Raw genomic sequence first — 14,101 nt, 5'->3', positions numbered from 1 at the left:
AGCCCGCAAGAGCACGGAGCTTTTGTGCGGCTCTTGGGGGCTTTTCCCACCTACCTCCCCCCTGCATTCGCTCCATAGGATGCACACACATTTCCCCTTGCTTTTTAGGAGGGGAAAAGTGCGTCCTATGGTGCGAAAAATGCGGTATATGGCGTTAGAAACGGAATGAGGTGAGGAGGAAGGAAAAGGCCTACAGTTGCGTTCGTCGCTCTCCAGGAACTTGCTGCACAGCTCCAGCTCACGGGCCCAATCCGGCTCCGGAATGTGCTCCATTACCCAGCAGCGGTGGCGCCACGTCCCATAGGATTTGGGGTTGACCCGCAAGCAAGATTCCAGGAAGGACAGCTCAGCCTTGCAGAGGGCTTGCATCTCCTCTGGGGTCCTGGCACAGAGGAGATAATAGTAATAATAATATTAATAATAACAACAATAATTGATCTATACCCTGTCCATCTGGCTGGGTTTCCCCAGCCACTCTGGGTGGTTCCCAACAGAATACAGTCATACCTCAGGTTGAAGTTGCTTCAGGTCGACTGTTTTCGGGTTGCGCTCCGCGGCGACCCAGAAGTAACGGCATGCATTACTTCCAGGTTTCGCCGCTTGCGCAGACGCTCAAAATGACGTCACACGCATGCGCAGAAGCAGCGAATCGCGAGCTGTGCACGCGCAGACGCACAGACACGGGTTGCATTCGCTTCAGGATGCGAAGGGGGCTCCGGAACGGATACCGTTCGCATCCTGAGGTACCACTGTAATAAAAACACCATAAAACATCAAACATTAAAAACATCCCTAAACAGGGCTGCCTTCAGATGTCTTCTAAAAGTCAGATAGTTGTTTATCTCCTTGACATCTGATGGGAGGGCGTTCCACAGGGCGGGTGCCACCACCGAGAAGGCCCTCTGCCTGGTTCCCTGTAACTTGGCTTCTCGCAATGAGGGAACCGCCAAAAGGACCTCGGCGCTGGATCTCTGTGTCCAAGCTGAATGATGCATGTGGAGACACTCCTTCAGATATACTGGGCCTTTGAGGCCATTTAGGGCTTTAAAGGTCAGCACCAACACTTTGAATTGTGCTCGGAAACGTTCTGGGAGCCAATGTAGGTCTTTTAGGACCGGTGTTATGTGGTCCTGGCGGCCGCTCCCAGTCACCAGTCTAGCTGCCGCATTCTGGATTAATGAGGAGTGTGTAGTCACACCTTGCTTACAAAGCTCCTGTCGCCCTATCAGTGGCGTAGCGTGGGTTGTCAGCACCCGGGGCAAGGCAAGTAATTTGCACCCCCTAACCCGTGAATTTGCGCCCCCTAATCCTAACCCCCAGATGTTGCGCCCGGTGCGGCCGGCCCCCCCTGCACCCCCCACGCTACGCCACTGCGCCCTATTTCACCCCCTCCTCCCTCCCTCCCTCCCTCCCTCCCTCTCTCTCTCTCTCTCTCTCTCTCTCTCTCTCTGCTACTCTGACTACACTCACTCCTCTTGCAGGTGAAGGAAGATCTCCCGGCGGAAGTTCCAGAGGGTGGCAAAGTCTGGGTTGGCGCCCAGGATCTGACTGGTCAACTCCAATGCTTCCTTGTCCAGCTGCCCCAATTTCCTCTGAAGGAGAAGAGAGAGAACAGACGTGTGCTTGTCAAAGCTGAAGTCCAACAATGGGGAAAGGATTCTTTATTTAGTGTCACTCACCCAAATTCAGAAGGGGCCTTCTATGCCAACTTTTAACCACCGGCTTGTGGAGGTAACGCTCCGCTTTGCGAAGGCAAACCTCGCACCAGACGTGCAACAGTATGTCAAGGAGCATTGCACCCAGTGGCGTAGCGTGGGTTGTCAGCACCCGGGGCAAGGCAAGTAATTTGCGCCCCCTAACCCATGGATTTGCGCCCCCTAACCCTACCCCCCAGAGGTTGCGCCCGGTGCGGCCGGCCCCCCTGCACCCCCCACGCTACGCCACTGGTTGCGCCTGTTTTCCCTGACTTTTGCCTTCTTGGCTAGAAAACAAGGTTCCCCCCCCCCCGACCTGTTTTTTAAAAAATAAATAATATTTTTTATTAATTTGAACATATAAATTATAAAATGTACCACAAAGTTTATCACTTATACAATCTTTTTGGACTTCCATCCGCAGCTCTGATGGTCCACCGTTTTCACCACTTCTTATGCATTTCTTAACTTTATATTGCCTTTACATCTCTTAACAACTCATCCTTCCCCTTCTCCATTTTCACAATACTTCCAATAATACTCCTCACAAAACTTCTTGCAACTCTACAAACGCCGTCTGTTCTTCACAATTACTTTTCAAATAGTCCGTAAATTTACTTCAGTCTTCCGTGAATTTCTGGTCCCGCCGGTTTCGAATCCTTCCTGTTAGTTTATCTAATTCTGCATAGTCCTTTAACTTCGTCCTCTATTCTTCAATCGACGGTAACTCTTCTTGCTTCCATCCCCCCCCCCCCCGAGCTTTGGTCCTTTCAGAATTTGTTTGTTAGACATATCGCTTGGCTGGAGCATGACGGGACACACACAGACCTAATCAAGTGTCGGGGGAACATCTGAGGGAAACACCTGCTGACATGTATATTTGCTAATGCTGGAAATGTGATTAGATGGAAATATGTTAAGTTCAGGGTGCTTTCACTACTGTTTCCAATTGTTGACTTCTGCCAATGAAAGAAGCCTCAGCAGAGCTAGCCGGCAGCTTGCTTGGAGAACGAATTACAGTGGTACCTCGGGTTAAGTACTTAATTCGTTCCAGAGGTCCATACTTAACCTGAAACTGTTCTTAACCTGAAACACCACTTTAGATAATGGGGCCTCCTGCTGCTCCCGCGCCGCCGGAGCACGATTTCTGTTCTCATCCTGAAGCAAAGTTCTTAACCTGAAGCACTATTTCTGGGTTAGTGGAGTCTGTAACCTGAAGCGTATGTAACCTGAGGTACCACTGTAAGTACTTAACCCGAGGTACCACTGTATTTTATTGAGATTAGCTTCTTTTATCTTACTTTTATCTTACTCCTGCAGCCGATCGGAAGCCGCGCCTGGGTTTTCGAATGGTTTCGGGAGTCGAACGGACTCCCTGAACGGATTAAGTTCGAGAACCAAGGTGCTACCTGTATTCCATAAGGGTGAATTGATGTTTGTTTATAGCCCCCTGCAATGCAGGAATCCCAACTAAAGCATCCATGGCCGTTGGCCATCCAACCTCTGCTTAAAAACCACCTGAAGGTCTGTCACCTTCCACTGTTCAACAGCTCTTACCCTCAGAAAATGTTTCTTTTGTTTAGTCAAAATCCACTTTCTTGTCATTTTAATCGATTGATTCAGGTCTTACCCTCCAGAGCAGGAGAAGGCAAGCTTGCTCCATCCTCCAGGTGATAAAACCCCTGAGATGGCGACCATATCTCCTCTCAATCTCCTCTTTTCCAGGATAAACATACCCAGCTCCCTCAACCGTTCCTCATCAGGCTTGGTTTCCAGGCCCTCGATCATCTTGGTTGCCCTCCTGCTGGTGGTGCCTTTGTGGAACTGATCCATGACAGGGTGAGCGGCAAGAGTCTTCATAGCACAAGGATGGAAGATTGAAGAAACCCCGACAAAAGAGCAGTGGCAAGAGAAATTGACGAATTATGCAGACCTGGCCAAAGTGACTTACAAATTGCGAAACAAGGACAACTGTGACTTTAAGGAGGAACAGGAACTTTTTACAAACTACAGTGGTACCTCGGGTTACATAAGCTTCAGGTTACACACGCTTCAGGTTACACACTCCGCTAACCTAGAAATAGTGCTTCAGCTTAAGAACAGTTTCAGGTTAAGTATGGACCTCCGGAACGAATTAAGTACTTAACCCGAGGTACCACTGTAGCTAAAAAGACAACAAAATGAACTGGACTCCTTGGCAGGTTCTGAATAAACAGACACAAATTTATTGGTTGAGAGCATGATGGATAGATATGTAAGGATATGTACCATTTTATAACATGCAGAGAAAATATGTGAAGAGAAATCACGGAGAGGAGCTGAAGGAAGCCCTTGGTGGGGGGAAAAAGGGGAGAAAAACAATGTATGTGATGATATGGTTTGATAATTTGCTTTGTGGAAATGGATCAATTAAAAAAAAAATTAAGATCCAGGTCAGGGTGAAAGCTGCTTTTGTCTGAGAAGGACGGAGAATGCAGAGAAGAAGGTCTTTGGACCTGCCTCGCCTTCTCTGCCCCTACGACTCTGCCCATCCCTTTTACCTTCTCAAAGATGGCTTTTGTGGCCGTCACGTATTGGCGCAGCTTCTTCTCCCGCTCAATGCGCTTGGCTTCCGCCTGCTCCTCCGTCGTCTTAACCTTCAGCCTGCCGTGCTGTTGAGAAAACAGGAACCCATCTTTTAGCTCCTACATTCGGCAACTCCCTGGCCATTGACATTGAAGTAGGTGCCTCCCCTATGTTCTTTTTGAAGCCTGCTAAAAATTTTCTTCTGCTCAGCTGACATGTAGTTTTCAGTTCTATTATGTATTTTGGATCTCTTGGTTTTGTTTATATATATTTTTTTTTTAAAAAAGAAAAAGCTTGCTTTTAACTTTGAACTTTTCTCGACAAATTTCTGCTCTTTGTGAACAGAAACTCTTATTTACACTGAAGCAACCTCCAAACTCTGTTAAATAAATAAGCACAGTAAATAATAAATAAAATAACGACAAGACTATAGAATATGCCCAGGAGAGATCACAGAAAGAACAAGACTCGCCAACCTCTGGCGGCTACTCACCATGTTGACTGCACAGCAAAAATGACTCCAACAGGCAAAATGAGGAGTTAATTAAGTATCCTGGGGAAAAACAAATGAAGGTGAGTAAGATAGGACAGTGATGGAGCCCACCTTCAGGTGCTACTGGTATTTCTTTTCCTCTTTATTACAATTTGAAGTCCCACTCTTCTAAGTTGGTGGAAGAAGATTGGAAGAAATTTAAAGACTATCTACAGAAACATTGCAAAATTAATGAATGTTAAAATGATGTCGGAATGAAATGAGGCGGTTTCAGCAACAATGTTAAAAAGGAGTACGTAAAAATGGATTGTTAATAGATGAAAATATAAAGTTATAATATGTTAAGTTTAAGAATTAAGATAAAAACAAAGAGGGAAAGGATTTGTTGAATTAACCATTCAAATTGGAATACAAAAAAGGGAGGTGTGAGGAGGTCAGGGAAACAAGTAAATGAAAGGCAAGAAAGATGGATTTATTTTTAATTGTTTTTATTTTTTCTGTATTTTGTATCTTTTGCTTTCTTTTTTTCCTATTCTTTTTTACTACTTTTGTAATCTTTTTTGAAATCTTAATAAATATCATTTAAAAAAAAAATGAAGTCCCACTCTTCTATTTTAGAAGGAGTTGATTTTAGAATGCATTTCAATTAATTGATTGTGATTTTATGTAAATTGTGTTGCTTTTATTGTTGTTAGCCGCTCTGAGCCCGGCTTCGGCTGGGGAGGGCAGGATATAAATAAAATATTATTATTATTATTATTATTATTATTATTATTATTATTATTATTCCAATGAGCTTAAGGTACGCTTGATTCTTAGTGCCACCCCATCTCTTTCCACCCTGTGAGGCAGGTTAGGCTAAGAGCGACTGGAGGCCCAAGGGTGCACCGTAAACTTCATAGCTGAGCAGGAATCTAAACCTGGCCCTTCCCAGTCCTGGACCAACACCCCTAACCACTGCACCACCACTTATAATCCCGGGACTCGCTCCTGTTCTTTTAAGTGTGCGACCCATAGCTGTCAGCTTACAGATTTGAAAATAAGGGACCAGCAGCCTCAAAAATAAGGGATCAGCAGCCAAAATAAGGGATTTTCTGGGCACAGGTATGTTCAACTTCTGAGCCCCTCCGAGCCAAAGGCAGAAAGCCCAGCCAGCAGCCAAATGAAGCCTCATCATTAAGGGACAGCAGCGGGACATGCCGCTGGGATAAGGGGCTGTCCCGCCAAATAAGGGACACTTGACAGCTATGGTGCGACCACACAATGGCATCTTGTGTTTTCCTTACAATAGTCCTGTAAGGGAAGAGTACCCAGGAATCACAGAACTGTAGAGTTGGAAGGGACCCTGTGGATCACCTAGTCCAGGGGTCAACAAACTTTTTCAGCAGGGGGCCAGTCCACCATCCCTCAGAACTTGTGGGGGGCCAGACTATATTTTGAAAAAAAAATAAATGAACGAATTCCTATGCCCCACAAATAACCCAGAGATGCATTTTAAATAAAAGCACACATTCTACTCACCTGGCAGGCCCCACAAATAACCCAGAGATGCATTTAATATATGACAAAATATTGCTCAAAAAAAGATATGCTATGCCTAGATTAAAATGTGAAGTACTAGAGGGAAGAAAAATTAGTAAGGAAAGATAATAAGAATATATAGATGAGAAGGGTGTAGAATGCAAAGATTATTGTAAATTGTATAGTGTGGAAGAAATTGAGTGGGGGCGGAGAGTTAGTGGGAGGAAGGAGAAAGGAATAATATGATGGATTGAGGAAATAGGAATGTAAATGTATGGGGGATGGAGAGGAAATGGTGTTGGATTTGGTACATCTGTATTTTAAAGTAATATGTGAAAACCAAGAAGAAGAAAATTAAAAAATGATCTAGCCAAACTCCCTGCAATGCGATAATATGTAGCTGGGATTGAACCTGCAACCTTATCAGCATCACGCTCTAACAAAACGAAGAAAGCAGTTTCCCCATTATGGGAGGATGTGAGTATCCTTGTCGCCTGTAACTGATAAGAATGATGCACACATTGTTCGAGAGGGCAGTCCCCCATGGAGACTTTTGGCCATCCTGTTGCCTTCCAGAGGTTTTGGATTACAGCTCCCATCAGCCCCAGCCAGCAACACCCGGAGGGCACCTGGTTGGCGAAGGGTGCCTTGCAATGTACCAAAACCATCGCCGGCACCTAGCACCTGTGGGCAGATGTTGCGGCCACAACTACTGATGCTCTCCAGCCCCATGAGCATTGCTTTGTGTGCCACTCCAAGCAGCGGGGGCGAGCTACGGTTCCAGTTGCCCACAATGCCCTGGGCATCACTCTGGGCATTATGGGAAATAATAAGGGCTGGGTAGGCTCAGTTGGGGATGCGGGTGGCGCTGTGGGTTAAACCACAGAGCCTAGGACTTGCCGATCAGAAGGTCGGCGGTTCGAATCCCCGTGACGGGGTGAGCTCCCGTTGCTCGGTCCCTGCTCCTGCCAACCTAGCAGTTCGAAAGCACATCAAAGTGCAAGTAGATAAATAGGAACCACTCTGGCAGGAAGGTAAGCGGCGTTTCCGTGCGCTGCTCTGGTTCACCAGAAGCGGCTTAGTCATGCTGGCCACATGACCCAGAAGCTGTAAGCCGGCTCCCTCGGCCAGTAAAGCGAGATGAGCGCCGCAACCCCAGAGTCGTCCACAACTGGACCTAATGGTCAGGGGTCCCTTTACCCTTTTAGGCTCAGTCACCCAGCAGGTGGTAGGAGGTGGGAATGCTGCTGAATACCAATCGCTGGAGACCGCAGGAGGGGAGAGGGCTCTTGGGCTCAGGTCCCGCTTGCGGCTTTCCCGAGCCCGCTGGATCAGGCCAGCGGCCTACCTAGTCCAGCATCCTGTTCTCACAGCGGCCAACCAGCCTTCTCCTCCATGAATTTGTGGCAATCCACTTTATGGCCATCCAAGTTGGCCATCAGTGCCTCAAGTGGCAGGGAGTTCCACAGGCTAACTCTGCAAGGCGCTAGACCCCTTTGCCTGATTGGAAGCCCAAGGCAAAATGGCATTATTTGAACAGCATGGCACCCCTTTTTCTGGGCCAACAATCCAGCAGCCACCCTCTCTGCCCTGCCCGTTTTAAATCGCAACATGGGAACAAGCAGGAGGGGTCGCCTGGGAAAGGCTTCTGTGCACCTGCCACCCCTTCAGCCTTCCCTCCTGGGTGTACAAATCACCCCTTTGCTTTCCTGAGCAATGCACTGAAAATGCAGTTAAAGGCAAGCCAAAAAACAAAACAAAACCACCAGCACTTTTGCTCCTCTTCCTCCCCACCCCTCGGCAGGGGTGAAAATGGTCTCTTCCGAGGAAATCTGGCTAAGCTCCCAAGGGGCGAGACCATCCCAAAAAGGCCCACGGGGGTGGGCAGGGTGGGTTTCAGGAAAAGGCGCCGCTGGGCTAATCCGAGAAGCCTCTAGGGGGCGATACCAACCCGGCACGGAGGAGAGGGGTGGATATGGAAGCGTCCCGGGCCGCGTGGTCTCGTCCGCAGCGACACAGCAAAGCAAGGCTCGGCACCAGAGGGCGAGTCCAACTGGGGCGGAGCGAGGAGGGCGGGGGTGTTGCGGGGTGTAAATAGAACGTACCATTGCCGCTCGAGGAGCATCGAGTTGAGTCCTCCGGAGCGGACGGAGCGTCTCTATTCTTAAAGGGGAAGCGCTCTCTCTCCCTCCCTCCCTCTCTCTCTTAAAGGGAAGGCAATGGGAAGATCTCTTGCGCAGGCAATTAACAGTATACACCCTCCACGATGGTCTATTGATGTTTGTTTACATTTTCTTTTTGCTTTTAATTTCTTTTTTATTTTTATGAAGTTATTATTGAGTTTGTGTTTTTATATTGTTGTAAGCCTCTGTGATATACAGTATTTTAATGATGCACCGGTATATAATTTTTTTAAAATAAATAAATATTTATAGGAATCAGAATTGTTTTATGTGGCTCCTAATAGCAGTTTAGAGAAGGGACTCTCTGCCCCAGGCTGGTTGCAAGCAGAGGAGTGGCACTGAGGTTTTCCAAAGCAACTCTATTCCGAACTTAAAAATGGAAAGCGAAATGCTGATGGTCAACAAAAGAGGCTTAAAGACATTCTCAAGGTACTTCTTTTAAAAATGCAGTATAAACACGGATATTTGGGAAACGCTGGCCTGCGAATGCTCTAATTGAACAGCCTTTATCAAAGGTGTTGTGGACTTTGAAGACACTTGAACTCAGGACGCAAGGGAGGAAGTCACGCTTAGCAAACACTCACCGTGATCAACTCTCATCTGGAAACCTACATCCCCACTGTGTAAGGATGTGTGGATCCAGAATTGGCTTCCACAGTCACAGACACACCATTAAGACCATATGCAATGGTTGTTTAGTTCTTCTTGTTGTTTAGTTGTGTCCGACTCTTCGTGACCCCCTGGACCAGAGCACGCCAGGCACTCCTGTCTTCCACTGCCTCCCGCAGTTTGGTCAGACTCATGCTGGCACCTTCGAGAACACTATCCACCCATCTCGTCCTCTGTCGTCCCCTTCTCCTTGTGCCCTCCATCTTTCCCAACATCAGGGTCTTTCCCAGGGAGTCTTCTCTTCTCATGAGGTGGCCAAAGTCTTGGAGCCTCAGCTTCAGGATCTGTCCTTCCAGTGAGCACTAAGGGCTGATTTCCTTCAGAATGGAGAGGTTTGATCTTCTTGCAGTCCATGGGACTCTCAAGAGTCTTCTCCAGCACCATAATTCAAAAGCATCCAATCTTCGGCGATCAGCCTTTTTTATGGTCCAGCTCTCACTTCCATACATCACTACTGGGAAAACCATAGCTTTAACTATATGGACCTTTGTTGGCAAGGTGATGTCTCTGCTTTTTAAGATGCTGTCTAGGTTTGTCATTGCTTTTCTCCCATCTTATTGGGCTACAAATGATCGCTAAGGACGAAAGGAGTTACAGGGAACCAGGCAGAGGGCCTTCTCAGCAGTGGCACCCTCCCTGTGGAACGCCCTCCTGTCAGATGTCGGAGATAAAAGAATTACACAGATTTTAGAAAACATCTGAAGGCAGCCCTGTTCAGGGAAGTTTTTAATGTCTGACATTTTATTATTTTTTTATATTTTGCTGGAAGCCACCCAGAGTGGCTCGAGAAACCCAGCCATTTGGGTGGGGTATAAACAATAAAATTTTTGTAATTATTATTAGGGAGAATGTATGGGCAGGGACTCCTGGGTTCTTTGCAGGGAAGTAGTTGGCTCCACAAGTCAGCCCTACCACTGAAATAAAGTTTTTGGATCACGCTCTGGTGAGGAATGGTTTAAAAGCAACAGGATCCTGCAGGTGTTTTCTGAAACCCAACAGTTCTCTGGAAAAGTATGAGTTTCTGTTGTCCCAGTTTTCACCTGAAATCTACCCTCCCTGCTGTGACACAGCATGAGTGTGACATTGTCAAGGGTGAATAATTGTTCATAATTGCTGCTTTTAGTGGGTGGGTGCTGGTGTTAAGCTGACAGTAAAAATGTTGCAGCAACTAAGAGAGACTATTTTAGGCATATTAAAAAGTTTCCCTTTCCTTGACCTCTTCAGAGAAGAAACCACAAGATATACCAAAATCCATGGCAAACCTACTTCTCCCCTACTTATTTTCCGGCCTCCTCTTAGATCATCATTCTTCAGAGCTTAGCCTCAAAATAGCTTTTCAGTGACAGAACCTGCTTTGGGAATATGTAATGTACTGAAAAATGCAATGCCTCTGAGCATGCACGGAGTAAATTTTGCAAGAGAATTGTTGTTGTTGAGTCGTTTAGTCGTGTCCGCCTCTTCGTGACCCCCTGGACCAGAGCACGCCAGGCACTCCTGTCTTCCACTGCCTCCCACAGTTTGGTCAGACCCATGTTTGTAGCTTCGAGAACACTGTCCCACCATCTCGTCCTCTGTCATCCCCTTGTCCTTGTGCCCTCCATCTTTCCCAACATGAGGGTCAAGAGAATTACTATTACTTCAAATGTTTATATACCACTTCTAATCAGAAAAGATTACAAAGCGGTTTATAAAGGAAATAAAATAGAATAAAATACAGTATATAAAACAATTACAAACTAAATACAGGCTAAAACTGACAACCCAGTAAAATGGGGGTGGTACAAATAATAAAATTATCATCATCATCATCATTAAGATATCAAAATCCATAAAATTAGATTCTGTTTATTCAGTACATTTCCAGTCTCTCAATAGTCACACAAATATCACATCCGTAAACTCATACCTGAGTTAGCCTACATCTGTAAACATTGACCCAAGCTCACACTCTGAAACACATTTTCAAAATTACCAGTTCTAGCAATGAGGAGTCAGACTTCACACTGCTTGGTTTTAGGAAAGGTCAAGTCCCCAAGTTACATGGTCACACAGCATTATTTTTCAGAGCTGCTTCTTAATCACTGAAGAGTCTTGTGGCATCCAGAATCTTGCCACTATGGTCCTATAACATTTATCATCTGACTCTGTGTTCCTAGACCTAATTACGGTACATAACAGTACAGTAAGCTCCACAGAACTCAATGAGATATATTCAGGAGATAAGTACAGTATTTGGATTGTGCTGTGAATCTCTTTGGCCAGACATTGCTTGGTGACCGGATTTCCCAGTCTGGGGAAATCTGGCTCAGAACTAGGTCAAAATAAGTGAAAACAAAAGAGTTGAACTCGGACGATGAGTTATATTCCTTAAGCTGGGAACACCCAGGGGCTAAATCTGTCTGAGTTCTAGAGAATCCTGACACCCTGTAATTATAATTAATATTATTTCATCCGGGCCACAAGATTAATGGCTTCTTTTGGGAAGAGAATATGAGACACCTGGATCTGCTGTTTCTGAGCCTGGGAGGAACTACAGGTGTACCTGTGTCTAGTGACATATCTAGGTCTCTGCCCCAGAGATTCGGTGCCGGATCCTGGTTGAAGGAAAGGGGGAGCAAGCAGGGAAACGACTGTATGGCTCTGTTTCAGATCCATAAATCATGTTTCCTCATATCTGCTATCATTCGCATGCCTGATGAGGCTGGCCACAGCAACGCAGGAAAGCTTAATTCAACACACTAAAAGAAGTGGCCCAGAATTCATCAAGTTACTCAGGGGTACGTACTAGAAAATGTGGCAGTGAGTCACAGCAAAAAAACACAAGGAGTCCTGTGTAACCTTAAGGACTAACTGATTTGTGGCGGCCCTGGCTTTTGTAGACAAAAGAACCCACTGCTCTTGTACACAAAGACCTTCTTAGGAATGATGAGGACCTCTGGATTTGAAGACTGGAAAAATATTGGCTTATGGAAAATAGGATAAAGGTAAAGGAACCCCTGACCATTAGGTCCAGTCGTGGCCGACTCTGGGGTTGCGGCGCTCATCTTGCTTTATTGGCCGAGGGAGCCGGCGTACAGCTTCCGGGTCATGTGGCCAGCATGACTGAACCGCTTCTGGCGAAACAGAGCAGTGCATGGAAACGCTGTTTACCTTCCCGCCGGAGTGGTACCTATTTATCTACTTGCACTTCGTGCGTTCGAAGTGCTAGGTTGGCAGGAGCAGGGACCAAGCAACAGGAGCTCACCCCGTCGCGGGGATTCGAACCGCCAACCTTCTGATTGGCAAGTCCTAGGCTCTGTGGTTTAACCCACAGCGCCACCCGCGTCCCCAGAAAATAGAATTGTTGGGTATTAATGAGGGAATACTATATTTCGCTGACATAGAACCTTCTTATCTTTTTCTATTTGTGCCTCTGTTCTTTTCTTTTCTTTTCCTCTTTCCCTTCTTTCTTCTTTTTGCTCCTCTTCTGTTTCAGATTAGCTTTTAAAAGTATTTCTTTTATTCTGGTGCATTATAAAGGGATACTTTGTAGTGGATGTGAACTTTTGTATATCTTTTGATAAGCATTAATAAAAATATTTAAAAATAAGATGAGGACCTAGCAACTGCGAAGTGCCAGTGTGGTGTAGGGGTTAGAGTACCTGGGAGACCAGAGCTCAAATTGCCCACCTGGCCATCCTATCTTTACAGCTGACATACTATCTTTACAGCTGCATTATCAAAAATAAATATATATAAGAAAACACACACACACTGCCCAATTCAATCCTGAATTACTCAGAAGCAAGCCACACACCCCAAGTTCAATGGGACTGACTCCCAGGGGAGCCAAAATCATAATTTACTATATTTTAATATGTTTTAAATACTTTTAAAAACTGTTTTGCTATTTACTATGCTTTAAACACTTTTTAAAACTATGGTTTTGTTATTTATTATGTTTTAAACACTATTTTCCTCCATGCTTTGTATTTATGCTGGCTCTAAGGTACGTGCTGTTTGTTTACTGCTCTTAGATTTGCTTCGAGTTACTTTTGGAAAAGGGGAGGGGAAAAAAGCGACACGTAAGTTTAATAAATAAATATGAGGAAATAACGATTGACAGGTTCATTTCTCTTTGGGATTATGTCTGGCTGCGCGTGTGCTTGAGACAATCCTGCTATTTATTTATTTTTAAATATACCTTCCAGAAGAAACCGGAGGCCTTCCTCCTGGGGATGGTCGGCCAATTGGTGCGAAGGGAGGATAGAACTTTTTTTATGTACGCTACAACAGCAGCAAGAATACTTATCGCAAGGTATTGGAAGACACAAGAATTACCCACCCGAGAAGAATGGCAGACGAAAGTGATGGACTATATGGAATTGGCTGAGATGACTGGCAGAATACGGGACCAAGGGGAAGAGTCGGTGGAAGAAGATTGGAAAAAAATTAAAGTATATCTTCAAAAATATTGTAAAATTAAGGCATGTTAGGAAGATGTTGGAAAAAGAATGTTAGGTGGTTTTGGTAGAAATGATATAATGGATTAAGTAAAATGAGTTGATGAAATTGACGAAAGAGAGGACGTTAAAATTTAATATATTGAATTAAATTACTTAAATGAAAATTAGGTTGGAAAGATGTGCTGAAACAATGATTTGAACTAGAATACAAAATTGGGAGGTGTGAGGAGGTCAAGGAAAGAAGTAAAGGAAAAAAGTCATATAAAGGTTTAATATTGTTTTTTCTTCTTTTTGTCTCCTTTTTTTATTAAGAGAATGTATCTTTATTCTTTTTTATCTGTTGTATTTTTTTCCTTCTTTGTATTTGGTATTGTTCTTGCTTTTTTTTGGTAACTTTTAAAATTTGGAATAAATATTATATATATAAAAGAGACAATCCTGCTATTTATTTTTTTTTAAACGTATTTTTATTCAGGGATTTCTTGGGTTTATTTTGCCTCATTGTGTTTTTAACCGTAGCTTCCCTCGCGC

At 45.0% G+C, this 14,101-nt stretch overlaps 1 protein-coding gene and 1 long non-coding RNA gene across 4 annotated transcripts in view; one reads left to right on the top strand and one right to left on the bottom strand.

Moving 5' to 3' along the window:
• The window catches only part of RABGGTA (Rab geranylgeranyltransferase subunit alpha), a 34,157-nt gene extending 25,810 nt beyond the window's left edge, over positions 1-8,347 (bottom strand). Inside the window, exons 1-5 of one of the 3 annotated variants that reach the window (XM_081886852.1) lie at positions 8,225-8,347; positions 4,753-4,812; positions 4,235-4,345; positions 1,471-1,592; positions 195-382 (exon numbers count right to left, since the gene is read on the bottom strand). In XM_081886852.1, coding sequence (XP_081742978.1) covers positions 195-382; positions 1,471-1,592; positions 4,235-4,345; positions 4,753-4,755 — 424 coding nt within the window. In that variant the 5' untranslated portion in view covers positions 4,756-4,812; positions 8,225-8,347. Of the gene's footprint in view, positions 1-194; positions 383-1,470; positions 1,593-4,234; positions 4,346-4,752; positions 4,813-8,039; positions 8,154-8,224 lie in introns of those variants that run through there. The other 2 variants (XM_081886854.1, XM_081886853.1) reach the window with 2 other exon arrangements.
• The window catches only part of LOC309355953, a 125,624-nt gene that overhangs the window by 63,108 nt on the left and 48,415 nt on the right, over positions 1-14,101 (top strand). The window lies entirely within an intron of this gene.

The sequence above is a fragment of the Podarcis melisellensis genome (assembly GCF_964234715.1).
Source record: "Podarcis melisellensis genome assembly, chromosome: 13".
Classification (NCBI taxonomy): Eukaryota; Metazoa; Chordata; class Lepidosauria; order Squamata; family Lacertidae; genus Podarcis; species Podarcis melisellensis.
Note: the sequence above shows the minus strand (reverse complement) of the source record. Positions and strands in the feature narration are given on the sequence as shown.